The sequence below is a fragment of the Serpula lacrymans genome (genome assembly GCF_000218685.1).
Source record: "Serpula lacrymans var. lacrymans S7.9 unplaced genomic scaffold SERLAscaffold_5, whole genome shotgun sequence".
Lineage (NCBI taxonomy): Eukaryota > Fungi > Basidiomycota > Agaricomycetes > Boletales > Serpulaceae > Serpula > Serpula lacrymans.
The window spans coordinates 1,343,712-1,369,381 of NW_006763294.1; the positions used below are offsets into that span (position 1 = coordinate 1,343,712).

At 46.9% G+C, this 25,670-nt stretch overlaps 7 protein-coding genes across 7 annotated transcripts; 3 read left to right on the top strand and 4 right to left on the bottom strand.

Moving 5' to 3' along the window:
* Window positions 1–1,909: 1,909 nt before the first annotated feature.
* Window positions 1,910–4,860, bottom strand: SERLADRAFT_436317 (uncharacterized protein; the record flags this gene model as incomplete). Its single annotated transcript, XM_007316609.1, has 14 exons — window positions 1,910–2,174; window positions 2,235–2,380; window positions 2,433–2,482; window positions 2,541–2,627; window positions 2,694–3,111; window positions 3,166–3,320; window positions 3,383–3,433; window positions 3,488–3,845; window positions 3,907–3,972; window positions 4,030–4,235; window positions 4,289–4,556; window positions 4,611–4,643; window positions 4,703–4,757; window positions 4,829–4,860. 14 exons carry the CDS (start codon window positions 4,858–4,860, stop codon window positions 1,910–1,912), a joined length of 2,190 nt encoding a protein of 729 aa, XP_007316671.1.
* A 794-nt stretch (window positions 4,861–5,654) lies between these two features.
* On the bottom strand, window positions 5,655–7,611 carry SERLADRAFT_463631 (uncharacterized protein; the record flags this gene model as incomplete). The annotated part of the gene is made up of 6 exons (XM_007316610.1): window positions 5,655–6,003; window positions 6,063–6,226; window positions 6,284–6,911; window positions 6,959–6,984; window positions 7,038–7,270; window positions 7,354–7,611. The coding sequence occupies 6 exons, from the start codon at window positions 7,601–7,603 to the stop codon at window positions 5,877–5,879; spliced, it is 1,428 nt and encodes a 475-aa protein (XP_007316672.1).
* A 909-nt stretch (window positions 7,612–8,520) lies between these two features.
* Window positions 8,521–12,034, top strand: SERLADRAFT_447691 (uncharacterized protein; the record flags this gene model as incomplete). Its single annotated transcript, XM_007316611.1, has 16 exons — window positions 8,521–8,627; window positions 8,695–8,868; window positions 8,952–9,009; window positions 9,059–9,336; window positions 9,387–9,607; window positions 9,663–9,809; window positions 9,904–9,955; window positions 10,421–10,493; window positions 10,547–10,626; window positions 10,698–10,889; window positions 10,942–11,045; window positions 11,092–11,152; window positions 11,217–11,227; window positions 11,283–11,454; window positions 11,513–11,641; window positions 11,699–12,034. The coding sequence occupies 15 exons, from the start codon at window positions 8,707–8,709 to the stop codon at window positions 11,882–11,884; spliced, it is 1,926 nt and encodes a 641-aa protein (XP_007316673.1).
* A 72-nt stretch (window positions 12,035–12,106) lies between these two features.
* Window positions 12,107–14,485, top strand: hal2 (putative halogenase; the record flags this gene model as incomplete). The annotated part of the gene is made up of 10 exons (XM_007316612.1): window positions 12,107–12,320; window positions 12,370–12,479; window positions 12,548–12,644; window positions 12,698–12,740; window positions 12,802–12,848; window positions 12,908–13,268; window positions 13,322–13,633; window positions 13,703–13,856; window positions 13,914–14,026; window positions 14,088–14,485. 10 exons carry the CDS (start codon window positions 12,300–12,302, stop codon window positions 14,483–14,485), a joined length of 1,656 nt encoding a protein of 551 aa, XP_007316674.1.
* Window positions 14,486–15,054: 569 nt separating this feature from the next.
* On the bottom strand, window positions 15,055–15,549 carry SERLADRAFT_463638 (uncharacterized protein; the record flags this gene model as incomplete). The annotated part of the gene is made up of 1 exon (XM_007316613.1): window positions 15,055–15,549. The coding sequence occupies one exon, from the start codon at window positions 15,506–15,508 to the stop codon at window positions 15,146–15,148; it is 363 nt and encodes a 120-aa protein (XP_007316675.1).
* Window positions 15,550–21,493: 5,944 nt separating this feature from the next.
* SERLADRAFT_463646 (uncharacterized protein) lies at window positions 21,494–23,813 on the top strand (the record flags this gene model as incomplete). The annotated part of the gene is made up of 11 exons (XM_007316614.1): window positions 21,494–21,801; window positions 21,858–21,892; window positions 21,954–21,984; window positions 22,040–22,108; window positions 22,164–22,196; window positions 22,256–22,546; window positions 22,603–22,682; window positions 22,743–22,824; window positions 22,884–23,087; window positions 23,155–23,288; window positions 23,367–23,813. The coding sequence occupies 11 exons, from the start codon at window positions 21,634–21,636 to the stop codon at window positions 23,542–23,544; spliced, it is 1,305 nt and encodes a 434-aa protein (XP_007316676.1).
* A 133-nt stretch (window positions 23,814–23,946) lies between these two features.
* Window positions 23,947–24,988, bottom strand: SERLADRAFT_385255 (uncharacterized protein; the record flags this gene model as incomplete). The annotated part of the gene is made up of 4 exons (XM_007316615.1): window positions 23,947–24,343; window positions 24,424–24,540; window positions 24,619–24,699; window positions 24,817–24,988. The coding sequence occupies 4 exons, from the start codon at window positions 24,901–24,903 to the stop codon at window positions 24,257–24,259; spliced, it is 372 nt and encodes a 123-aa protein (XP_007316677.1).
* Window positions 24,989–25,670: the final 682 nt, after the last annotated feature.

A 25,670-nucleotide genomic window follows, 5' to 3' on the forward strand; every position in this document is an offset into this window, starting at 1 on the left:
CTGGGAGGTCTGCATATCTTTCCAAGGCTCCCAGAGCATCTGTATGTCTAATTCTAGGTCAGATGTCAATTTATGCATAATTGCAAACATACTGTAAGATCTCTTAGATATATCCTGCCAACCATGGTGTCCAATCAAGCCTTCTTATGCTTGGGAACAATTTCCATCACTACAGCAAGCCTCCATGAGCAAATTCTCCCCCAGAAATTGAACAAACATATGTTTATATGTCGTAAAAACATAACATTGGATTTTACAATCTCTTCCCAATATGAATTGATCCTATATCAAAGAGATTACTGATCTAAATAAACACAAAGACTCAGTGTTCTGGGGAACAACTCATGTATTGAAGTAAGTACCTAAATAAACACAAAGACTAGGAAGTCTGATAAGCTAGGTACATTTGGTAGAAATTAAGTAAATATCTTGCCTCAGTGTTCTGGGGAACAACTGAGGTGATTACATCGCAACAGCTTGCTATATGTAGGTGAACAGAAGCATAATTTTTCTGATGATGGTATATTGGGTGCACGGGCCACCCTATCTTTCTTACTTTCCTTTTACAGCCTTTGTCAATGCTTGTCCTGTTATCCGCTATGTCCAACACTATATTCAATGAGAATAGTAGTTAGTATGTTAGCTCCACATGCTTTACATATGTTTTGGGTGGTAGTGCGGAAATTTACCATAAAAGGATAATACATTTTCTTATTTGGGAGACTCTTCTTTGATGTAATGATAGGGAGGCTCACAGTGAGGTTATGATAGCACAGAAGTTTACTGTAAATGGATGATTTATATCCATATTTAGGACATTCTTCTAGAATATTCTTTTGATGTATTGATGGGGAGGCCCACAATGAGGTTTGAAAGAGGCTCCCACAGAGGCTCTCAAAGAGTGTATGAGCATACAAATAGTACAAAAGAGGCTTTCAGGGAGTGCACAAGGAGTTTCAATATTTTAGAAATTATAGATTAAACCTCTGAAGAGGCTTTTGTCACTGATTTTGGCTATATGTCAAGTATAGTAATCCAATTGCTACTGGGGGGATGGTGGGTCTCTGAGACCTATTTCTCACGACATAAAAACTACATCTGAAAGACCCTGAGAGCCTCCTCAAAGTTCTGCCTAAGGTGGAAAAATGGTGGTATCAACAATACCAGCAGTCGAACTCGAGATATTGGTGTCACTGTGATGGTTGCTGTCGGTGGTGAGCTGGTCAAATACCTCAGGCTCAGTAGGCACTGGCGGGCGAGATAGAGGTGAGAAGAACGTGGCTGATTGAGGTCTTCGCGTCAGAAACCAGAAGGAAAAGACTTGGGTCTCCGTTGGAATCGCAGCAACAGGGTGGCAGAGACGTTGGACAATGAGAAAGAGACAACAACATCGTGACAGGCAATTTCATGTAAACAAGGATGGCGCATGAATCCTAGGCTTAGCAAAATACAGTGAGATACTAGTGCGTAGTTATTAAATACCATGCAAACTTCTTTGGATAGTTGCGTATGCCGTGACTATAGCCCTGGGTACGAGAGCCGCCTGTGTGCAAACGCCTAAATTTCCTTTCTAGGGACTAACACTGCAATACTAGTAGGGTCATCGCACATAATTCGAGGGGTTTAGAGTCTGCTATCCTAGTGCACATTCGATTCCCACTCTCAAGTCAGCAGCACTAAGTTGAAACACATCGCAAACATCCAAATCATCCACTGGCAATCAATAACATAACATACTATTCAGGTCGCAAGACCGCCAACAGGCAACAAATCCACTGACTACTCATACAACACAGCGCGAAGTAGGGACGAAGGGAAGCATATATCGTACTAGCACATTTAAAAACCCAAAAACCCAAAAACCCAAAAAACTTTGAAACCGCCAAGACGGCGGCGGCGACGCGTTCGCCTAGTAAAAGCGTTTGCCGTCACCACCGATGGCGACACTGTAGACAGGCTTCGAGTACGTGCCATCCTCATATCTACCCGGAGCTTTGATTTCCTGTATAGGGTGCGCCTTTCCAAGGATCGTATCACCCTTGGCAGCAGGATGGTGCCATCCTGCCAATGCTTTCTTGTTGGACCTCAAATTAGGATAGTCGGGTCCGATGACCAATGGATATTCAAGAGACTCGGGGCTACACTTTTGAGCTCTGTCAGTTGACGCCAAGGCGCTAAGGATCATTGTGTTAAAAGAAGCTCGTTGCTTTAGAAAATAAACCTAGATGACTTACGAAGCGCCTCCAAGGTCGATCCTAAGGACACCCTGAAGTGAGGTATTAGAATCTGCCGGGATACTTGTACCAGTGCCTTGCCACCAGTAGAAAGTGACGGTCATCGGGTATGGTCCCTGTACACCTGTAAATTTGACCCCAACAACCTAAAAAGACAAAATCAACGATGTAAGACGAGAGAGAATGAAATATTCACACCTGATTCGCATTGGTGATAGGAGTCTTTCCAATGTTTAAGTTCAGATTACCTGGGTGAACACAACATTTTAAGATAAAAGATACTAAAGCAGTTTGGGAAGCTCGTACCCGTGGCAGACATAGCAATAAATCCCCCAACAGGCATGTTTGTACAAGCAAACTCTAGATGCCACCTAGTGGTCGTAGGGAATTCAGCTACCATCAAGGATACCAGTCAAGGTGAGAATACGGATATAACCTTGAATCAACAGATTTACAAACCAGGAACAGTTATATTAACCTGCCAATCCTGAGTCGCCGCATCCGGATTGTTCACAAACGCATTGTTCCTGTTTGCAACTGTCGGCGTATTCAAAATCCAGCTCACGATATCTGATCCGGTCGAAAGGGCGACTTGATGCGGCCAAAGCGGTTTGTCATCAGGATCGGCAGCCCAAAGCCTCGCTTCGCCTATGAGGCAGTAGTGATCAGAGCCAAGAGTCTTGGGATCAACAGGATTGAAAAAGTTGAAAGGATTATCAACAGCACAAGGACCAGGTTTTGTAAGGACCAAGTCGCGGATGGCGGCAACTTTATTGCCATTCACATCCACTTCAGAGATCACATGTTGTCCATAATTTGCCGGATAGATGAGGAGATTATTAGGGATTGCATACAGTGATAGTTCGACGTGGGTGGGCTAGTGAAAGGGAGATCAGCAACTGGAATTTGGAAGTTTAGTCAAAACAAGTACAATGGTCGTGTTTCCCCTCAAATAGATATAGTTGGCGGACTGGGATACAAAAGATGACTTGGTACCACGGTTGGTAGAAATATCGATGTCGTAGTTTTGAGGAGAAAAATCAATATCGTAGTCCCCATCAGGTGTGGTGCCGTATGGCTGTACGTCTGCAAAAAAGTAAGTTTCGGTATACTCACAAACGATCACTTGAAAAGAAAAGTTTACTCACCTGGAGATATCCAAAGGGGACCAGTTCGAGGGATAACGTTCGTATCGCCAACTGAAAAGATGGGAATTCAGGTTTCCGTTTGGAGGAGTATAAAGTTATACATACTATCGGCACGGAAGTAGAACCCTTCTACGGTACTTCCAGCCTGTTTGGTTTTGACGAGACTCCTCGCCAGTCGGATGGATTCGTCAAAGAGCAGATGTTCAGCTCCAAGGACTGTAGCAACCTCAATTTTGCCAAGCTTCTGGATAACATTGGCCACGAGAGAAACAGAAGCGTAATTGGGGAGTACAACAGTTGGATCCGTCTTCACAATTTGAATGGTGATAAGGCTGTCGTATTCGCCTGTGATGCTTAAACTAGTCCCGACTCGTTGCCCATTGATGATGGGTGTGCTGGACATGGTCAACCTGGAATCTGAAGAATACATGGATGCTTCCAAGCCGTTAGGAATACCAATCGACTAGAAATAATTGGTGAGGACTCGGATCTCGTGTATTTAACGGCATTTGCAGATAACCGACCTCAATATCGAGCTCAAGCCTGACCGGAACACCAGAATCGTCGAAGAAACGAAGGCGGGTAGACCACTGTAATGGCACTGCAATGTCAGTGACTATAATAGGGATTTAAAGGTGAACACATACACTATAAACATCGAAGACAGGATCGGCAATTCTAGCATTCAGGAAGGCGAATGTGGTCGGGCTACCAACTGAGGAAAGAAGCTGTTTGGGATTCTTCGCATCCGGGAGTTTGGTGAATGAGTTGTCTCCACTGTAGACAAGGAGAGCATCATGACGAGCCCCCCTGTTCTCCGGTTTGAAAACATCATTCTTGAGGGAAGCCGTCACTACGAACAGTATGCCTTAAGTTTCAGTCAATTTAAAAGTTGATGAAATTTACCGCCAGGGAGGGCTAGGTCCCCGTCAGATACGGAGCCGGGAGAGTATTCCAATTTAATTGCTTTCTTGCCGACGTTCGTCGCATCCTTGAGGACTTGAGGCCAAAGGATGAGCTCGTTTGCAACTTTCAAAACGGTAAAACTGTTAGAGGCTGCTTTGGCAGTATTGGAGGCGCGGCCACGAAGATAAATGTAATTTTCTTCCTCCGGGACAACGGTCTGGGCTATAAAATCCGTGTATGTCTCCGTTAATCTGTCAAGTGATTTGATCTGAAAAACATGATCATCGTCAGAAATATGAATCCACGTTATAGCACTACATACCTTGGTCTGATAAAGAGGAAGGATGTCGGGAGACTAGTTCCAATACAATGTAAGCCACGAACACAACTTGGTACTTCGACAAAAGTGCATACAAAGGCAAATAGGTTGTTTCGGTCCTCTGGGTGTTCGGAATCATAGTTGAGAGAGCTATGAGAAATGTGCATCAAAGGAGATCAGCAAAAGCTGCAAAAATGTAGAAGGGATAGTGAAGAGCGTACTCTCGCAAGTAAATAAAGTTCTGAGAAGACATGTTGATATCTTAGTTCTTGGCGCAAGTGCTTTGGAGTAAGTACTGGTTCTGAAGGAAGATGGATGGAAACATGAGACTCTCGAGTTAGCTTTATACTGCGCCATGAAATCCGACATTCGCGTTTTCAAGTAAGCATAGCAGAGACAAAAACATACATGTTTATTGTATAATGGAACTTGTCATAGATGAAACAGGTCCAGGTCCCTTGTACTCACCTGACAGCCACCTCCATACCGCTCTCCCCACATTTCCTAGGGAGACTTTCTTTCGCGCTACAAACGTTGATGAGAGTTGAATGGACATTCAGATCCACAATAGTGGTATGGTAGTGGCGGTTGTCCACTCATCCGCCATGCTCGGCTTGACAGGGGCTAATTTACGGTATGTACCTGCAGGGGAGTACCCCCGTTATTCTCGGCTAGGCGTCTGTGAATACTTAGATTAGAGCCCGTGTCTTCGTTTTACTCACTATCGACTTTTTGTTACGTTGTTCACTGCTGCAAGGCCGTCGACACATGCGTTCTTCAAAGTGTCTACATAACTTGACGGATGGCGGAGACGAAGGAAGCATCCAGATACTGCTAACCCTGGTCTAAGTCATGACTGCCAGTATTGCAAAGTCTCCTAATCTGAGTGCCGCTGTTATCAACCTTGCATTAGTCCAAAGCTTTGAACGTATTTGCAACAATCCGCTCAATGTGGAGCGATTGTGGTTCTTACAGGCCTTATGACCACGGAATGAAGATGCAAATCATTTCAAGAATGTTTCATAGAAACCTATCGAAACCTTAAGAATACGTGAATGTTCCTTCTCATTTGTGCAAAGGTACGAACCAGCATAACTCGTGTCAAAATGAAGTACTATTACGAAGCATATCAACTCTAAATTACGCTCATGGAGAATGCTAACCTTGACCTGACGAAAACAACGGAGTAAACGCCACAAGGAACCGCCCGTCTAACTAGCGGCTTCGAATGTCCGCTGAGGATGGAAGTAGATTATCCTACATTCCTATTCAAGAATTTGCTAATGAGAGCCTTTCCACACACAGACGAGCGACGGCCGCGCCGTCAATAGGAATTTTTGTGCCTTGAAAACCTTCTGGATATGCCACCTTAGGGGTATCAGGACTTGTAAAGGTACTGTGTCAAAGAAGGCGGCTCAAAGATAATTCCATGACAGCAAGTTAATTTGAACATACTGGTCGTTCCAGAATCCGTAATGAGTCATGCCCAGCGCGCGGGAAGTATACTCGTAGTCATGAGCAAATCCCCCAGGAAAGAAAAACTCCATGACAGTAGTCCGTGGTGAAGGCTTCATCCAAACCAGGGAGGTCAATCCATTACCATGAACCCCCATCATTATCTAGGTTCATATCATGAGTTTCCGTAGTCAAGCGACAGAAGAGCCCTTCTGACTCACAGTTGTCCGCGCTGCAAGCTGTATCTGCTCGGTGCGAGATAGTTTATCCATACTAACGACGTTGACTTCGTAACCGTAAGTATCACGCAGCTTATATAGTTCTTGTACAAGACGATCGTGATCCTCAGGTATCAACATTCGTCTACCCCACTCTTGGCGAGATATATAAGTGATCACTGGCGTACGCGTCGTAGCGGGACCAGTGTCCCCACTAAGACCAGACAATTGAATGACGTTCTTCCGAACTGTGCTCCACCAGTGCACACTTCCTGCCAGTGCAGAAGGTTCTGAGGCAGTCCGTCCCGTACTCTGAAATAGAGATCCATGCATGGCAGCTGCTCTGTCGGAGAAAACAACACGATCAAAGACGTAGGCCACACCCATCTGAGCACGATCTTGCCAGTCGGAGTTAAACTCGAGCGCTATTGATGGGAAGACACTGCGGAGTACCCATTGATTCATTAACGCATAGTCTCTCCAGTGGTCTGCATCCGCATGTGAAAACACAATACGTCGCATGGCTGGGAGGGAGGTATTGCCCGTCGAAGGCACAGCGGGGTCTAGTGATGAATACGTGCGCCAAAACCCAAAAAACAACTCGGCGGACCAGTGGTAGTAATGAGTAATACTGGATAGCTATCAGTAATGTGTATTAAGTGTTGTGTCAGGACGTACAATTGTGGTGGATCATTGATAAGCCACTAAACCAGAACATGAGAATCCTCAAATAGAGAACGTAAAAACGCAAGCGTACAGAAACTCCGTCGATAATTTCAGCCTTGGTACCAAAAAGTGACCTTGCTTCTTTCGAGCTGATCACTCTAAGTTCCTTGTCCGTGGGAAGTCGACTGGCAATAGCAGCCGCACCGTTCGCTATTTTCACTGCAGTAGAAGTAATATGGGAACGGTCGGGGACGCTCGCTGGCTTATCTGTGACGATGTAGACGGTGCCATTGAAGACATACAAATTGTCGAATATTGTCCAACCTAGCTCACGATATAGACGCCAAAGTGTCAAAAATGAGCTTGACATGACTCTCATGATTTTCGTTGAATGAAGAACAGCGTACCTGGGACATGGGCCAGTACATCTGTCTGAGGAACAGCTCCTTCAGCCCATGACATTCGACTTCTCAAGAGTTCGGTTGTGAAATCTTCAGTGTTGCTTGCCGAAGATGAAGATTTATCGCCATAGCCGCCCAGAAAGGTGGAACGAGAACCACCAAGTGTAAAATTCAAGCTAGAAAATGATAGAAGAGCAACAAGTAGTATGATTAAGAGAAATGTTTCTCTGCGAGTTGGTCCTGAACCTGCATGCATGGCAACATAGACTGAGCTCTGGCCGCGCTCGTCCCAGTCTACAGTTGGCAAGTCCGTGCACTTTCTCACACTTTCATTCTTTCCACCATCACCAACGGGCCTCAGGCGCTACAAAATCTGGTGACAGCGACTATCAAAAGCGCTAAATTCTCAACGATATAAACCAGCAGACACCTCAGAAGAAAAGAGGAGAAATATAGCTGTCCAAACCTGATACAGTTCAGACATCCACGCCGGATCCCTACACCTGGTAAAGAAACGGCAAGACAAATGAACACATCGACTCAGGCGAGAGGGCTTTCCTGGAATCCGATCTTGACTTTTTCAATACCTATGCTCACATTCCGAAAGCGGTCTTCAAGGATGTTCAGCCCATCCTCATTGTTCAAGTAACGAATATATGTTCTTTAAACCTTGATTTTACGAACAAGAGGGGCTTCAGACCCTTGCATTACCTTGAATATCGTCATTGAACTCTCAGGTCTCGGTGGTCGTATCAAAGTCCCCGAAGTCCCCTCCCATCTTGAATTGCTAAAAAAATGATCATCGTAACACCCTGATGACTGCTCATCCCTGCAGCATGCGCATTTGTTTGACCTCGAGTATACCAAATGGATTGTTTCCCTATATCATCGATATGTCATCAGTTTTAGATGCGCCTGTGGTGTGCTGTCAGGTTGACTTGTATGCGTCTTTTTACACTCTGAAAGTGATCGATATCGTTTATTACTCATGTGTTGTAGTCACATCGGCATATTCTGTATATACGAAGGTCTCAGCTAAGACTGCGAGGTGTTTTGTTTTGGGCATGTATGCATGCAGCTCTGAAATAGACTGAACAGGCTTCTGCTGTCATACTGCTACATACCAGTTTAGGCAGACTCGGAAGCTCTCCCGGAAGTTGCGAACAAGAATTCACGCCGACGGTGGTCACCGTTTATGTTTCCAACCATTTGGTATTGCTCACAGCGACGAGCAAGTCTCGCGCCACAACAACGCTTACCATTAAATATTGTATGTAAAGGTACGTGCCAGACATCCCACCTTTGCAAACTCATATACGAGACATGTCAATGCTGAAGCGCATACAGTGACGTAGTGACATGGTTCTGGCCAAAAGATCAAAGACTTGGGCTAGCAATGATGAATATCCCCAAACGAAGCCTAGTGAGGCCCGTGGTGGTGAGGTGTATGCGATCACTAAATTAGAGGAAGTCAAGGAGAAGCTAGAACAGAATTTAAATGAACCAAGTGCACATAGACAGGTGAGTAACGCGCTCGCATTCCGAGTTTTTACCAACATTCCATCGCGATATGTTATGTGTATAACGAGTGAACACTTTGCTAGAAACCCTCTCGGCGCTTTTATGTCAGAGCCAGGTTTTGGTTTCCACTGGGCATTCTCAGTATGTGTCGTACATCTCCCTGGTGTTGTCGTTCTTATTGCATCTGCAGTCGGCGTGATTTTGGGCTTTGTTCTCATCCAACCTGCCGATATTCACGACATGCACGCCCAATTACTACTTTATATGGACGAATACGACATCTCACTTACACTCCCGGATATAGACTTGTCGCGTGTGGAGACAGAATGGCAGCGTCTGCGAAGTAATATACCGGAACTGTGGAAGCTTAATAATGACGGACGAGAGTTTAAAGTAGGGGAAGATATCAAAGCCAGAGGTCTGTCGGCGAACTATCCCATAGTCTTGGTGCCAGGCATTGTGTCCACAGTATGTTTTCATATACTTGCACATCGTGCTCAAATTCTCATTCTTCTTAGGGGTTGGAGTCTTGGTCAACAGCCCCAGAATACCGCACATTTTTTCGCGAGAAGGTGTGGGGTGGGTTCAACATGATTTCTCAAGTAACTTTCAACCGCGACAAATGGATATCTGCAATGATGCTCGATCCAATCACGGGGCTAGACCCCCCAAATGTTAAAGTAAGAGCAGCAGAGGGCATTGGTGCTGCAAGCAGTTTCATCCAGGGTTTTTGGATCTGGTGCGTTACAGTTTCCTCGCGACGCTTACTAATGCAGAAACTTGGGATTGTTTAGGTCCAAAATCGTAGAGAATCTTGCTGTTGTGAATTATGATACCAACAATCTACATTTGGCCCCTTACGACTGGCGATTATCATACTGGAACCTCGAAGAAAGAGATGGATATTTCTCAAGAATGAAATCGACAATTGAAGGACTGAAGTAAGTTTCCCAGTAAAGTTCGCATTTGGACCGAGGAAAAATCGGTTCCACTAGAACTGGATTATCAATATGGACTAATTTTGACCTATTTCAGGAAGCGTCAAAACAAGAAAGTCGTTATTGCTGCACATTCAATGGGAAGCACCGTACGTACTCCTTTAAAGGCTTTTTACTCGCACACTCTGAACATCTGGACGTATCTTAGGTAATGCTGGTATGAGCATATATATTCTGTCACCGCCAGTACTAATATAAATGACATGTCAAAATTAGTACTTGTACGTATGATCATCATCACGTTTTGATTTGCGCATTAACTCGCGTGTTACATAGTTTTAAATGGGTCGAATCCCCTTTGCATGGAGCAGGTGGCCCGAGCTGGGTTGAAGTCAGTGTATAACGCCTACGGATGCTATTTCCTATTGATCAGCTTTTAGGATCACGTTGAAGCATTCATAACCATAGCGGGTACACACTTAGTAAGATAATCTTTCTCTACGTGCTGAAACGATGACGGAGCTGAAATGAGTGTATTTCTATCAGGGTGTTGTGAGTTCTCCTATGTTGAAACATTGACGGGTTTAGATCCTTCCGTTGATGCAACGTGACAGGCGAAAGCTATGGCTGCATTCCTATCAGGTGAGATGAAGGACACCGTGCAGATGAACCCTGCTGGTGCATATGGTACGCACTATTCCTATCGGTTGTTATGAAAAGTATTAAAATATAATTACCAGTTCTCGAAAAATTCTTTTCTAGAAAAGAACGTCAGAAACTGTTCCGTAGCTGGGCAGGCAGTGCTAGTCTATGGATAAAGGCGAGTCCCATTTCTAGCGGCATTGTTTCTATGGAAAACCAGTGCTCACACGGTGACGATTGAACCTATAGGGGGGAAGAGAGGTGTGGGGAAATCAGACCTGGGCCCCGGACGATGAGCCAAATTCAACCCACACTCATGGTGAACTTATCGCCTTTCGTCAGGCTCTGCTAGATATGGATGCGTTTGCTCAAGATTCTAAGAACATGACCGCAGATGAGGCGGGGACGTGGATCATGGAACGCACACCTTCCAGTTTCCAGGTTTGCACTCATTGAGCTTGTGAACTAATGTATTGACTCATGGCCATTCAAGAAAATGCTTGGAACTAATTACTCATTTGACATTGAACGAGATGAAGAAGTATTAAAACGTAATGATATTGATCACACGAAATGGACAAACCCCCTGGAAATCAGGTTCGTCTCGATCCGAAGCCCTTGTGTTAGCTAAGAGCTTTCACAGGTTACCCAATGCACCTTCCATGAAATTCTACTGCGTTTATGGCCATGGAAAGGAGACCGAGGTCAGTCGGTTTCTTCCTTTGTAAATTTTCTTAATGCCGCTATAACAGCTGTCGTCCTTCCCAGAGATCATATTGGTAAGGATGGTAATACGTCGGGACCGTTGACAGCTATCTTGATCTGGATGCTTAGGTATGCCCATGGACCCCACGAACAGGACGAAAACTTCGCAGAAGCAGAGTACCCCATGTGCACAGATCCTTCCAACGACAGCTGTAGTACGCCGCAAACGCCCCTTGATATTCCATTGGCACGGAATAGTTGGATAGATGCAGAGTATACAGATGAGAATGCCATTCCAAAGGTAGTGTGGCCCGAATCATGGCGATCACCCCTAGTTCATCTCATATAATTGTTCTAAGGTCCGTAATGGGGTGAATATGGGCGAAGGAGATGGAACAGTCAGTTTACTGAGTCTGGGTGCCATGTGTGTGGAAGGTTGGAAAAGGCCCAGGTGGAATCCTGCCGGAATCAAGATCACTACTGTTGAGGTGAGCTTTCCAGGTCCCACCGATCAGAATTATTTATCTATCACGCTCTTTTGACAGCTGCCTCATCGTCCCGTGTCAAATATCCCACGTGGAGGAGCTAATACCAGCGATCACGTCGACATTCTTGGCTCCACCGGATTGAACGAGATCATCCTGAAAGTTGCTACGGGAGTCGGGCACGAGATCGAAGACAACTATGTATCTCGCATTAGGGAATATGCCCAACGGATACAGTGGGATTAGCCTTTAGCCATTCCTTCTAATTCTTCAGATAGTATAACACGATAAAGATAGAGATACAACTCTTTTATGATCGCAAGACGAATGTCCTTACTTTCTAGCACGAGTCGGACGAGTAATGCGCACGACTGATACAATGGCTTGTATTTTTTTTATCATTCTTCGGCCCAGTTGGAGACTTAAACCTCGTATTACGTCTAATCCTGGACTCAAAGCAGTTTCGTTCCTCGATGCGGACATTTCGCAGAACTGACCTTCTGTGATAGCTTTTTAGAAACCCTAGGCTTCTTAGCACGATCGGCATCCTGACTTTGTTTACTTTCCCGTTAACCTACTAACTAAATGCCTTCTAGCAAGCAGGACATCGACCACAAAACATCGCACGAGAGTATTACCTTACCTGTGCACGTCGAGTATCATGTCCCTCTCTCCTCCCGTGGTGAGTCTAGTCTGCTAAGCGAATATACGTTGATCTAATCACATGTTAGCATATACATGTCCTCGTAGTGGGTGGAGGTCCCGCTGGTAGTTACGCTGCTTCTGTTCTTGCAAGGGAAGGTATAAGCGTGGCGATCATTGAAGCTGCGACGTTTCCAAGGTAACCTTTTTTTTTGCTACGTTGTGTTTGTGCTACATCACACTAATCTCTGTGTTGATGGTGGCAAGATATCATGTTGGGGAAAGCTTGATTCCTTCTGTCAGGCATTACCTGAGGTTCATTGACGCAGAGCAGAAATTAGTACAGTGTGGGTTCAAACACAAGGTGCGAACCAATATTGCTCCCAAAATCACACACCATTGTCATATGCGGCGTAGCCTGGGTCAGCAATCAAATTCAATCAGTTCAAACGAGAAGGCTGTAAGAACCTTCAACCCGTCTTCATCCGATACAATATGCATAAAGATATATCTCCCTGCAGATACGGATTTCGTGGCTTTGGGACATAGCAATAGTGCTTGGAATGTCGTAAGTGTGGGGAAATTTCAATGAATAAGGTAAATTCTCAACGTTGGGCCTACGCGCAGGTCCGCTCAGAGTTCGATCTTATGCTTCTGAACCATGCGAAAACTTGCAACGCACATGTTTTTGAGAACACACGGGTCAAGTCCCTCCGCTTTTCGACCTCAGGCTCGGAGCAAGCTAGGCCTATTGCTGCAGAATGGGTGCAAGTCTCTGCCAAGGGCGAAGTGGTCACCGGTGTGACATCGTTTGAATACTTGGTAGATGCAACTGGGCGTGCTGGGTTAATGTCGACAAAATATCTTATCAATAGACATTTCAACACTTCCCTCAAAAATATAGCCATTTGGGGTTATTGGAGTGGCGCCGGTACATATGGCATCGGAACATCAAGGGAAGGTTCTCCTTGGTTCGAAGCATTGACAGGTGGGTGTCTGTTACAGATGAGTTGTAGCGTATTGTTCATCTTTCCTTCGAAGATGAATCAGGTTGGGGATGGTTTATACCATTACACGATGGTACGACATCAGTAGGCATTGTGATGAATCAGCAAAATTATAACGACCAATCGAAAACGCTGTTCGGAACTTCACTGGAAAGCCGATATCGTTCTTTCCTTCCTCTGGCTCCAAATCTATACAAGCTCATTGGGGATGGCGTGCTGTCTTCGAAACTGAGCGTGGGTAGCCGTTCTGGTGAAATGGACCCCATTGTGCGATCTGCATCAGATTTTAGTTATTCGGCTCGGGAATACGCAGGTGTTGGTTTTCGCATCGCCGGAGACGCAGGCGGTGAGTCTACGATAACAAGGAACTGCGTTGATTTTGTAGCGCTTATTCGGGCTGATTGTTCACCCCTAGCTTTCATCGACCCTTTCTTTTCATCTGGTGTCCATCTGGCGCTTACTTCAGCGCTTTCGGCTGCCGCGACGATATGCGCAGCCTTGCGCGGTGACTGTGCAGAAGCTGAAGCAGCAGCATGGCACACGAAAAGGTTCTCGATGAGCTATACGAGGTTAGCACAGCTATCATGCTTATTGTACTTGGATCAATACCGTATATCACATGCAAGGTTCCAGGTTGTTGTATTAAGTGCATACAAACAAATTCGAGCACAAAGTACAAGCGTCTTGAATGATGTCGGGGAAGATGGTTATGATCGCGCGTTTGCGGCTATCCGACCAGGTTCGTGGAATGCATATTTTTACATTCAGCGAAAGCTGCACGTGCTCATCAAGGAGGGCAGTTATCCAGGGTGCATCTGATATGGGTACCCGGCTTTCCGAAGAGGAGTTACAACGGTCGCTCGATTTCTGCGTGAAACTTTTCAGCCCGACGTCTCCTGAACAGCGTGCATTGGCCATCCAGCGTGGTCTGCCACGCGAGTTTCTAGATGTGACAGCTCCGATTATAGATCCTATTATACTGGAGGCTATCCTGGCTATCAATACCGGGGATAGCAATCACAATGGTGTCGAACAGCAAAAGGAAAATAATGCGTCCGAGACGAGTTTAGCTGCGAATCAGGTGAATGCACGGCGAGTTGTACATTGCGAGTATGCCATCAATAATATGGAAGAAGAGGTAATAGATGGTTTCGTTGTCAGATTACAAATTGGGAAGTTGGGATTGAGGAGAGGTTGAGAGGTGTGGCACTACGTACACATTCCAGGTATAATAATTAATATTTCATTATTATTCGGGTTGTAATAACGATCGACAAAATGCTGTGTGTGCAAAATACAGTAGGCAGGAGACATGGTTCATCAAGTGATTCACGTCAAGCTAAGTGCGTAGTAAGGTCTGTGTCTGGACTCGACAAGACTCATTGACGGTTTATCTTGATCCATGGCAAGGGCTCAGATGGTCTCATCTGAGGACATCACAATCTCAAGCATGCCGCTGCCGTATCTCCACGGGTTCAAAGATTTCAAGGAAATGAAGAATGGGGAAAGAGGAACGACGTTTCTTCCGATACTGGTTATAGGACACAAGGGAATGTCGCTAAGATATTTCTGTTCTGATGAGGCCCGGAATGGTCCGTCGGTATAATATTTACCTTATGCTTCTCGCTCTTCTGTGCTTCGACTTCGCCTTCTAAACGCCTTAGTCTCCCAACACGTGATAAATGTTTATCGGGCTTTGTCTGTAGACGTCTTAGACTAGAAAGACTGGGTCAGCTGTTGTCCTCTTGCAGTCATGGTACAGGGAAACCACTGCCACACTTATTACCTGCATCACAGAAGTACAGGAAGACTTGATGCTATGTTTGACTTGGGCTTTATCGTATCAGATTCTATACATTCATTCATCACTCCTGTCCACAGGCAATGTATTACAATGTTTTCCTATCCTGGTGCTCTCGGTCCTTTCTTTACGACAATCTCTCGGCCTACCCCAGACGTATAGACGAAGAGTTGCACGACCTGTGGGAGCGTCATCTGCCGTTACGTTTCGTAGGCGGTCGTGAAGAATACCAAGATAATCAACTTGTACTTGTGCTCGCTCCACAGGCATATGGACCGTGTTCAACCTCTGCTTGGGATTCTGGAACGTAACACACAGGTACTCGGGCATCACTGCCACTTGCAGTACAGACTGCATCACTTCTAAAGGCAACCGTTGTGTGCTGCTTGTCCAGAGAACATACTGCAATGACACGAGCATGCGTTGCAACGCCTTTAGGGTGGTTGCTCGACGACTTTGATGAATTCAAAGTTAGCCTATTTTTGACATATCGCTTCAATCTAATAACAGCCTGGGCTTGGTATCTTATTCGCTTCTCCGTTTACACGTGCACTCATGAGATCTTCTAGGCTATTTTTGAACACAGCGAACCTGCACTTACTCGATTGCCCATTTCGCTCTTCTTTGCTGATATGACGATACGGTCGACGTCTTTTTGCCTCATATTAGCTGCTACTGGCACAGGCTGGCGATTGGCCGTTCAAAGTCCAAAGCGATACGGCTACCATGTGGGTGGTTGGTAGTGAGTATTGTGCTAGCTGCTTCTCAAACATACACGATGTCGATCGTTTCTCAGCTCATATCGAAGTGGAGCGCATCCAGCTGTCAAGCTGTCTATGCTAGTTATCATGACTTCGGCAGCCCTTCACGTGGCTGGCGACTGCATAGTAGTCTGATCAATTGCTGTGGTGTCAATCAGTGCAAATTGGGCTGTATCAGCTTATATCGACTACCGCTACCACACTCTTGGGTAAATCTCATTCAGCATTGTTGTCGTGCTTTTCGTAGTCACCTCGGGATCACATTTTTCGTAGTATCTTTGTTGCAACCCCCATCTGCTACCGGCCATCATGAGGGATTTCCACGACTCTAGGATCCGGATCCTGCGACAAGATTCCCATTCCCGCCTGCTTCTCGAAAGCATGATACATACTACGTAATTTTGGATTGGATCCCAAGATCGCAACCTCAAGTCGTAGACTCGATCTCCACCTTTTCGCACCGCACATCAATTTGGTCACAGGCGAACACTTGTGTATCTATCTCTTCCTGTATCTCAGGAAGTTAGTACGATCATATGCTCGTACCGGGATACCGCATGGTGCGCACATAGTCCTAAAAGGTATATAAACTCGTCGGGATGGCAGTCACAGTTTCTTCACTCCCTCCAGTGTGCGCCGTGTTATCACATCCCTGTCAATTCCTTGTCACGATGTTCCCTTCCTCCGCCTTGTTGTCTTTGCTCCTCGTGGCTTTGTCCGCCGTCTCCGCCACCCCCGTCAAGAGGGAGGCCAAGGCTGCCACTCTTGCCTTCACCGCCAAGGTTAACGCTTCTGGTTATGCCAACATTGCTGAGGCCGACAGGGCCCGTGCACAATCTCTGCGTCAGGGTGCTACTAAGGGCAAACGTGCTGCCAGCATCAGTGCTGCCAACACGGCTGTGACCTACACGGCTTCCGTTGGCGTTGGTAGCCCTGCTACCCAATGTGAGTGTTCTTATTTAAGAGCTCGGCTGATTTGATTGTCCTAATCTCAATTTGCAGACACCCTCCTCATTGACACTGGTAGCTCTAACACCTGGGTCGGTGCTTCTGCCAAGTACACCCCCACCAGCTCCAGCAAGGACACCGGTAACACTGTCGTGAGTATTCACCACACTGGTTTTGCACCTTTTCTGTTAATTTCTGACGTGCTTTCCTAATTAGTCTGTCTCTTACGGCTCTGGAAGCTTCTCCGGAGAGGAATACACCGACACCGTCACGCTCTCTTCTGACCTCGTTATCAAGGGCCAGTCGATCGGTGTCGCTTCCACCTCCACTGGCTTCAGCGGTGTTGATGGTATTCTCGGTGTTGGCCCCGTCGACTTGACCTCTGGCACTGTCAGCAACACCAACACTGTGCCCACTGTCACCGACAACCTCTTCAGCGCTGGAACCATCACCGACGACGTCCTCGGTATCTTCTACGTTCCCGCTGCTGCTTCCGACAGCACTGGTGAGTTGACCTTCGGTGGAACTGACTCGTCCAAGTACACCGGATCGATCGGCTACGTTCCCCTCACCTCCACATCGCCCGCCAGCGAGTACTGGGGTATTGACCAGTCCATCACCTACGGCAGCACCAGCATCTTGAGCTCCACTGCTGGTATCGTCGACACTGGAACCACCCTTATCCTCATTGCCTCTGGTAAGCGTTTCGCGGTTTTGTGTTTATCGATTATTAATCTTGCGATTTTCAGATGCATTCTCCAAATACGAGTCTGCTACTGGTGGTAGCATGGACCAGACCACTGGTCTCCTCAAGATCAGCTCTGCCCAGTACAGCGCTCTCTCGCCCTTGAACTTCAAGATTGGTGGTACCACCTACGCTCTGTCTGCCAACGCCCAGATCTGGCCTCGTTCGTTGAACACCGCCCTTGGAGGTGACGCCAACAGCATCTACCTCGTTGTCTCCGACATTGGAACTGAATCCGGCTCCGGCCTTGACTTCATCAACGGTTACACTTTCCTGTACGTGACGAACCCTTTTTTTAGACCAGTCTTGAGCTTGATTCTGACATTTTTATGTGATCTACAGTGAGCGTTTCTACTCTGTCTTCGACACTGGCAACTCTCAGCTCGGTTTCGCCACCACCTCGCACACTGACGACACCAGCAACTGAGCGGTATAATTTCCGTCCCATTGCATTGTAACGACACTTGTTTTGATACCACGAGGCATATACAATTATTTATAGATGGTTGTCTTATGAGTTTCGTACTGTAGAGGGGTGTCAAAAATACGGACATATTTGTGGATACAAAAATGTTGTAGTTACGCTGTTGTACACTCGATATCATCATATTTCCGCCATTCATGCATGGATTTATCTGGGATTCTGTTCATCGTGTGAATGTCTGATTGTTGCAAGGCTGAGAATGTTCATCTCCAGACTTTTTCGAAAGAAGTTGAGCACGCTATGTGTTGTCACCGCGATGAACTCCTTTCGGTTGCTCGCTCGGTGTGCCAATGTACACACAAGCTTGGCACTTTTTATAACGTTCCTAAAGATCTTTAGCTGGTGGGAGATAGAGCGATGAGATAGCATCATACCGACGAACCAATTGCAAGTAGATATATGATTGTTATCCAAAGACTCTGGGACCGACCTCATTCGAGCAGTTTTTGTATAGCGATTACTGTAGCGTTACGAAGCTAGGTTCATCACACGTCCACCAGCGAACTGAACCTATGATAGTATGCCGCATCGAAGATGTTGTGTGACATAGGGTATAAATCAAAACAAATTGTCATTTCTACTGTTTTACTTACAGCTAAATTCATATCGAGAGCACACGTACAGGGAGACTAAACGGAGCGTGAATCATTTGACAGTGCCGGCACCGGCATGTGAGTCTGTCAGAGTCTAATCACATCGGTTTAGCCTTTTTTTCTAAGATCCAGTCTGATTTTTTCAACTCAATTCTCAATTTAACTCAATGGAAAGGTCAGGAAATGCTGCATAATCTGATCAACTGATATTCAGTGGAACTATATTCAAACCCAATAACGATTCTGAAAGGCCTGGAAGGCGGCAGGAGGCATGTAAAAGCTGAGTTTGACCTTGTCACAATCCAACTGGCACGAACCTAGCTCTATAGTATTGCTTTGCGTATGAGAGATCCAGTCATTTATCCCAGGTCCAACCTCTTTTACTCACTGTCTTTAGAGTCGGGCTGGAGTGACTGATGGGAGGTTGTTGCTGTAGCGCGTCGATTTTGAGGATGATCCTATGACCAGGCATGATAGATACGTACACATGCACATATCTTCGTCGGAAGAATTCTCCTATGATAGAGGTGTCACTGACAACGACGCATCTTACGAGCGGTCATCGGCTCTTTGCGGTGTACTGATCGTTTACGGCACCCTACATAAGTACTACAGCTTGTTCGCTCAAGTCATCGTTGTTTACTCGGATGCCTTTGTTTAGGTCGGTTCAGTCAAACCTGCGTACTGTGAGTCACCAGAAGCTTAATATCCCTGTTTTCCAACGAGTCTGGCACCCACTTGCGGGACAACCCCAATTCGAGTCTTAACTTAAACGAAATTGAAAAGTGGATTATTCCTTTACAGTGATTTGATTCCCGCACTCTTGCCAAGTCATTTCAAAGCCACCTGCATGAGCCTGCATGCCAAACGAACACGCTAACATGTTACATTGAGGCCGACCGCAGTACTAATGCGGCGTCCGAACTAGTACTGCTGCAGTACAAGTCCATACACGTGCCCCATTCATATACTGTACATAAAAGCTCGGATGGCCATTTACCAAAGGTCCCTCTCATTCTTGAACTAGTCGTCTCCCAAGTGCTTCGAAGTATACCTGCCATGATGTTCCCTTCCTCCGCTTTGCTGTCTTTACTCCTCGTGGCCGTCTCTATCGTCTCCGCCACTCCCGTCCGAAGAGAGCCCGCCACTCTTTCTTTCGTCGCCAAGGTCAACGCTTCTGGGACCTCCAACCTTGCTGAGATCGACCGAGCCCGTGCACAATCTCTTCTCCAGAGTGTCACCAAGGGCAAGCGCGATGGCACTGTCAGTGCTACCACCGATGGTGTGAGCTACACGGCTTCTATCGGTGTTGGTACCCCGCCTACGCAATGTACGTTTGCTCCTTCGGGAACTTAATCTGATCTTGTTGTGCCAATCACGATCTGCAGACACGCTCCTTATTGATACTGGTAGTTCGAACACCTGGGTTGGTGCCGCAGCTAAGTATACCCCCACCAGCTCTAGCAAGGACACTGGTAACACTGTCGTGAGTGTTGACCAGTCTCGCGTTTTTCCTTCTGCTTTCTGACGCGTCATATCCTTAGTCCGTCTCGTATGGCTCTGGAAGCTTCTCGGGTAAGGAATACATCGACACTGTCACGCTTTCTTCCAGCCTCGTTATCAAAAGCCAGTCGATTGGTGTTGCCACCAACGCTACCGGCTTCAGCGGTGTTGATGGTATTCTCGGTGTCGGTCCCGTCGACTTGACCTCTGGCACTGTCAGCAACACCGACACTGTGCCCACCGTCACCGACAACCTCTTCAGCGCTGGAACCATCACCAGCGACGTCCTTGGTATCTTCTTCTCCCCCGCTGCTGCTTCCGACAGCACTGGTGAGTTGACCTTTGGTGGCACCGATTCGTCCAAGTACACCGGCTCTATCAACTACATTCCTATCACTTCTACGTCGCCCGCCAGCGAGTACTGGGGTATTGACCAGTCCATCACCTACGGCAGTACCAGCATCTTGAGCTCGACTTCTGGTATTGTCGACACTGGAACCACTCTCACTCTCATTGCCTCTGGTGGGTTTTTCGCCTTTTGATGTCGGTAGCTGGTGAAGGTTTAAATATCTGACTTTCAGATGCATTCTCCACCTACCAGACTGCTACGGGCGGTGTTATGGATAATGCCACTGGTCTTCTCAAGATTACCTCTGCCCAGTACAGCGCTCTGAAGCCCCTGGACTTCAACATTGGTGGTAACACCTACACTCTGTCTCCCAACGCGCAGATCTGGCCTCGTTCGTTGAACAGCGACATTGGTGGTGACAGCAGCAGCATTTACCTCATTGTCTCTAACTTGGGTACGAAATCTGGCGGTGGCCTTGACTTCATCAACGGTTACACATTCCTGTAAGAGTCATTTCATTCTTTGATGATTTCTGATTGATCTGAGGCGGGGTTTCGTGATGATCTACAGGCAGCGCTTCTACTCTGTCTTCGACACTGGCAACTCCCGTGTTGGCCTCGCTACCACGTCGCATACTAACGATAGCAGCAACTAATGAGTCAATATATTCCTACCTTCATTACAATGACATTTGTTTATGTGCTGTCACTATATTTCGCTATTGTGAGTGGTGTGGACTGTTTGAACATTGACGATGATACTGTTGTAAGAGTGAAGCAGTACAGTGACTGATGGTAGGTTGTGAGCGCCGGGAAGGTGGATCAGAAAGACATTTCCTCGTGCCGACGTGTACAGGGATGATGAGGATACAGCCACTGTTGGCTGTACATTGTGGTAGTGGTATTGAGGGTCGCATGGTGCCGGGCCGCGTTGGAAAGGAGAGTGAGCGGTGTGGCTGTGGCCCAAGTATAGGCCATCGATTAGATGTTCCACTTGCATGAGCGCCCAACTCAAGATCACCTGAGGGCGCAGGGCTTCTCTCTCTTGCTTGCGACAAGCACCGCCCACAGCTTGCGCTATAACCACCATCCCACCATCCTTCCTTCCTCTCCCCCATCTCCCCCCTCATCGCCAGCATATCTTGCTCGCCGTCACCCCCAGCATGCAGAGACACACGTTCACCGCCCTCAACTCGACCTTCATCGTCGACTCCGAGTACCAGTACGTCAAGGAGCTCGGCCAGGGTGCATATGGCTGCGTCGTCGCTGCCAGGCATCGCAGATCAGGAGAGGGTTGTGCCATTAAGAAGATCACCAATATCAACACAAAGGTCGGTTATCTCTCTATCTGCTGGCGCGGCGTCTAGGGTCTGACTGCGCTTGACAGCGTATACTGACGAAGCGGTGCCTTCGAGAAATCAGGTTCGTTCGATCTTCGTGCTCGAATACTATAACCATCTCATGCATGTCCTCGGTCATACAGGCTGCTCCATCACTTTAGAGGACACAAGAACGTAGGATCGAATGGATGTCTCATTCTGCCACCCTCTCGAGCTGACTATCTCCCAGATCACATGTTTGTATGATATGGATATCGTTTTCCAACCTAATGGAAACTTTGACGAAGTCTATCTTTATGTGAGCTAAATCTCTTACCACTAGCTTTCATATCTTAACGCGTTTTCATTTACAGGAAGAACTTATGGAGGCCGATCTCCACGCGATCGTGAGTCTTAGCCCGATTCCCTGCATCGCGACTCTAACGCCTTACCCCCTGTTCCTTAGATTCGCTCTGGCCAACCTCTCACCGACGCGCACTTCCAGTCCTTCCTGTACCAAACCCTTTGTGGATTGAAGTACATCCACTCAGCAAACGTACTCCACCGTGACTTGAAACCTGGAAACCTGCTCGTCAATGCAGACTGCGAGCTCAAAATCTGTGATTTTGGTCTGGCGAGAGGATACACCCCTGGAGGAGGTGCATCCAAGTCGGCTGGCAACCAAGGGTTCATGACCGAATACGTTGCCACTAGGTGGTACAGAGCGCCTGAGATCATGTTGAGCTTTGCAAACTACGTACGTCCTGCCTTTTTCCATCGCAGTTGAATGGCGTGTGTCTGACATCGCGCTAGACTACTGCTATTGATGTCTGGTCTGTTGGCTGTATTCTGGCCGAGTTGTTAGGCGGAAAGCCTATCTATAAGGGGAGAGAGTGAGTAATACTTCAACTCAAATTTTGGAACCAGGTGTTCATATATTGTTTTTAAAACAGCTATGTGGACCAACTGAATCAGATCTTGCATTATCTTGGTACCCCGTCTGAGGATACCTTACGTCGTGTTGGTTCCCCTAGGGTATGTCAGACGTCTCCCCTGTCCAAAATATCACTCACATTTTGCGTTCAAAAAATTAGGCCCAAGACTACATACGCTCGCTCCCCATCAAGCCGCGCGTCCCATTCTCGACACTCTACCCGCATGCAAACCCTCTCGCCATCGATTTGCTCTCCCAAATGCTGTGCTTCGATCCCGCGAAGCGCATCAGCTGCGAGCAGGCGCTCAACCACCCATATTTGCAGGTGTGGCACGATCCTGCCGATGAACCTATTTGTGAATCTGTATGTCCTCCTCCTATTCTTTCTTGTTCTCGATCAATGAATCTGATGGCACGACGAATGTGATCAGAAATTCGACTTTTCGTTCGAGGAAGAAGATTCCATCGAAGGCATGAAGAAGCTGATCGTGCAAGAGGTCAACTCGTTCCGCGCCGAGGTTCGTGCGCAAGCCAGAGCTGCTGGACAGATTCGCAGGCAAGACAGGTGGGTCTTTTTTTTTTGCTTTGATTTGTGGAAACATTTTGGGAGGGATTTTGATGCAACACCCTTTCCCCCTGCTAGCCTGCCCATCCCGACTCGAGATGAGATTATCAATTCACCCGTGCAAGAGTACGGGCCCGTCCATGGTGCTACTTCGGGGTACACCGCCCCATCGCACCGTCCCCCGACTCCCATCATGGACGATCCCAGCGAAGAGCTCGAGCGGGAGTTGGCTGGTACACATTTGGGGAAGCGTTAAACCAAGTTAACTGACTGCTACTGGCTGAGCTATATGATTGTGGACTCGAAAATATAGAGATCAGATAGGGGGATTTTTAAAGTGTGAAAAAGAAAGAGGAAGAAGTGTGCTGTGAATTTACTGTATCGTAGAATCGTTCTTACAACCCGGGATCGATTATTGTCTGTAATCTCTTTTTGTTTTTGTTTTCTTTTTTTTTCTTCTGATGTGGATTAGAGATGTAAGTTGCTTCTGTGTGCTGAAATGGACAATTTTGGTTGGTTCTCTGCACTTCTTCGTTGTCACATGTCCTTGAAGCCTTGGGGTTTCATATATGCGACTGGGGATGATCGATTTTCAATGAACTTTACCGTCTATACGCGAACCATAAGAGTCAGTCGGTGTTCCAGAGGGTCTTTTTTTCAGTCAGTCAGGGCTACTAAGATTACAAGGTATTCGAAACAGAAAAAAAGGGGGGAAGGGGGGGGGGAAGCGTTAGTATCCGTATAAAAGGGTTTGTTACAAGGGTATCTGTCTCGGGGTAAAAAGATGATAAGATGACGAAACTAGTATCATGATATATGTGTTTTCTTTAAAAATGCAAAACACATTAAAAAAACAAAAAACACAGGACACTGAAACTTCCGGAAAAACCGAATATCGAACATCGACACATCGAGCCTCACACGCGACGGATGGGAAGGGGAGGGAGAGGGAGAGCGATCGGTGAGGATCAGACAATCCTCGTCACGTCTTCGAGAGATGTCGTCATGGAGGTGACAAAACAGTTCATCAAGGGCACAAAGTCGCCTTCCCAAGCCTGGCAAGAAAGAAAATAAAATGGGGGTTGAACGCGGCGAGATGAGAACAGACGGGGAGGGAAGGGCGGGGATGACTTACGATGTTCATGCTATCGTAGTACCCTTGTCGGCCCGCGGGGTCGAGGCAGAGGGGCGGGAAGCGGTGGCGAAGTAGGGGGATTGAAGAGACCAGTCTCGACATCCGCCCATTGCCATCCTGTATCCCAAGCAAGAAAAAGAAAAAGAAAAGAAAAACCATGTTCAATTATATTGTTCACCACGCTTGATCACTCACGTCGAAGGGGTGACAGCGGACAAATGTGATCTGCAACCAAGCAGCGGTTGCAAACGGGTTCCGCCATCTCGCAATGTATTGCTAGTGAAGGCGTTCATTTTTTTCAATTCGGTTTTTGATGTTCGAGTAAAATGTTTGTTTCGAATGTCAGCACCAGACTTGTTTCAGCCGATTTAGCTGGAGGTTCTCTGCACTCACCCTGCCCATCTTGCAAATATAGTCTAGCTGCTGATCGACGCGCTCGGGAGGGCAGAACGCGAGGTTGTATTGACTGCTCCTGATCATAAGCGTCTTCTGCGTGACTTGACGCGAACAACCGGCGTTGATGTAGCGCAGGTGGGTGCTACCATCGCCAAACTTGACTTTGGAAGAACGCATCATCTTGCTGTGAATACTCTTGAGCATCTCGGTCGTCAACAGCTCGACGTTCTCTTGGATCTTCATGATGTCCAGGTAGGCCTGTAGGTAACAAGCAGGAAGGGAGGAGTTAGCAGTGAAAAAGGGCAATGAGAGAAGGTAAAAGTGGAATACGCACGTCACTTATGTCTTGCAGCATATCTGAAACGGCTTCTCTTTCCTGAATGACGCTTTCGGGGAGGCACTGGACTGCAGAAGGAGAAGGCCCGTCACGGACGATCTGCTCAGTGGACTGTATGTTCGATATACACATAAAAAAGTAGGATAAAAATAAAGTCAATAAAGGAGGCAGCAAGGAAAAAGCAAGAAGGGATGGGGATACATTCCTCGTGCGTGAGCTTGAAAGTCTGCTCGACATGGTTAGACTGGATCCAGCCATAGTTGAGGTAGTGTTGCTGATGGGACGAGGAGAGCCAAGCTGCCTGCAGCTCCTGTGCACCGGCGGGAAGCATGGGCCACGAAAAAGGGTTGGCATGCTCCCGAGCAGGCTTCCAGGTCTGGAAGAACGTCAGACTTCCGCTCTTGAGGGCTATAAAAGGAATTTTTTTAGACGTTTAAGGTCGCTTTTGGTAGTATGAAAGATGATTCGCGGGGCGAAAAAGCCTCACCTTGTTGCTGAGCATCGAGCTGTGCCT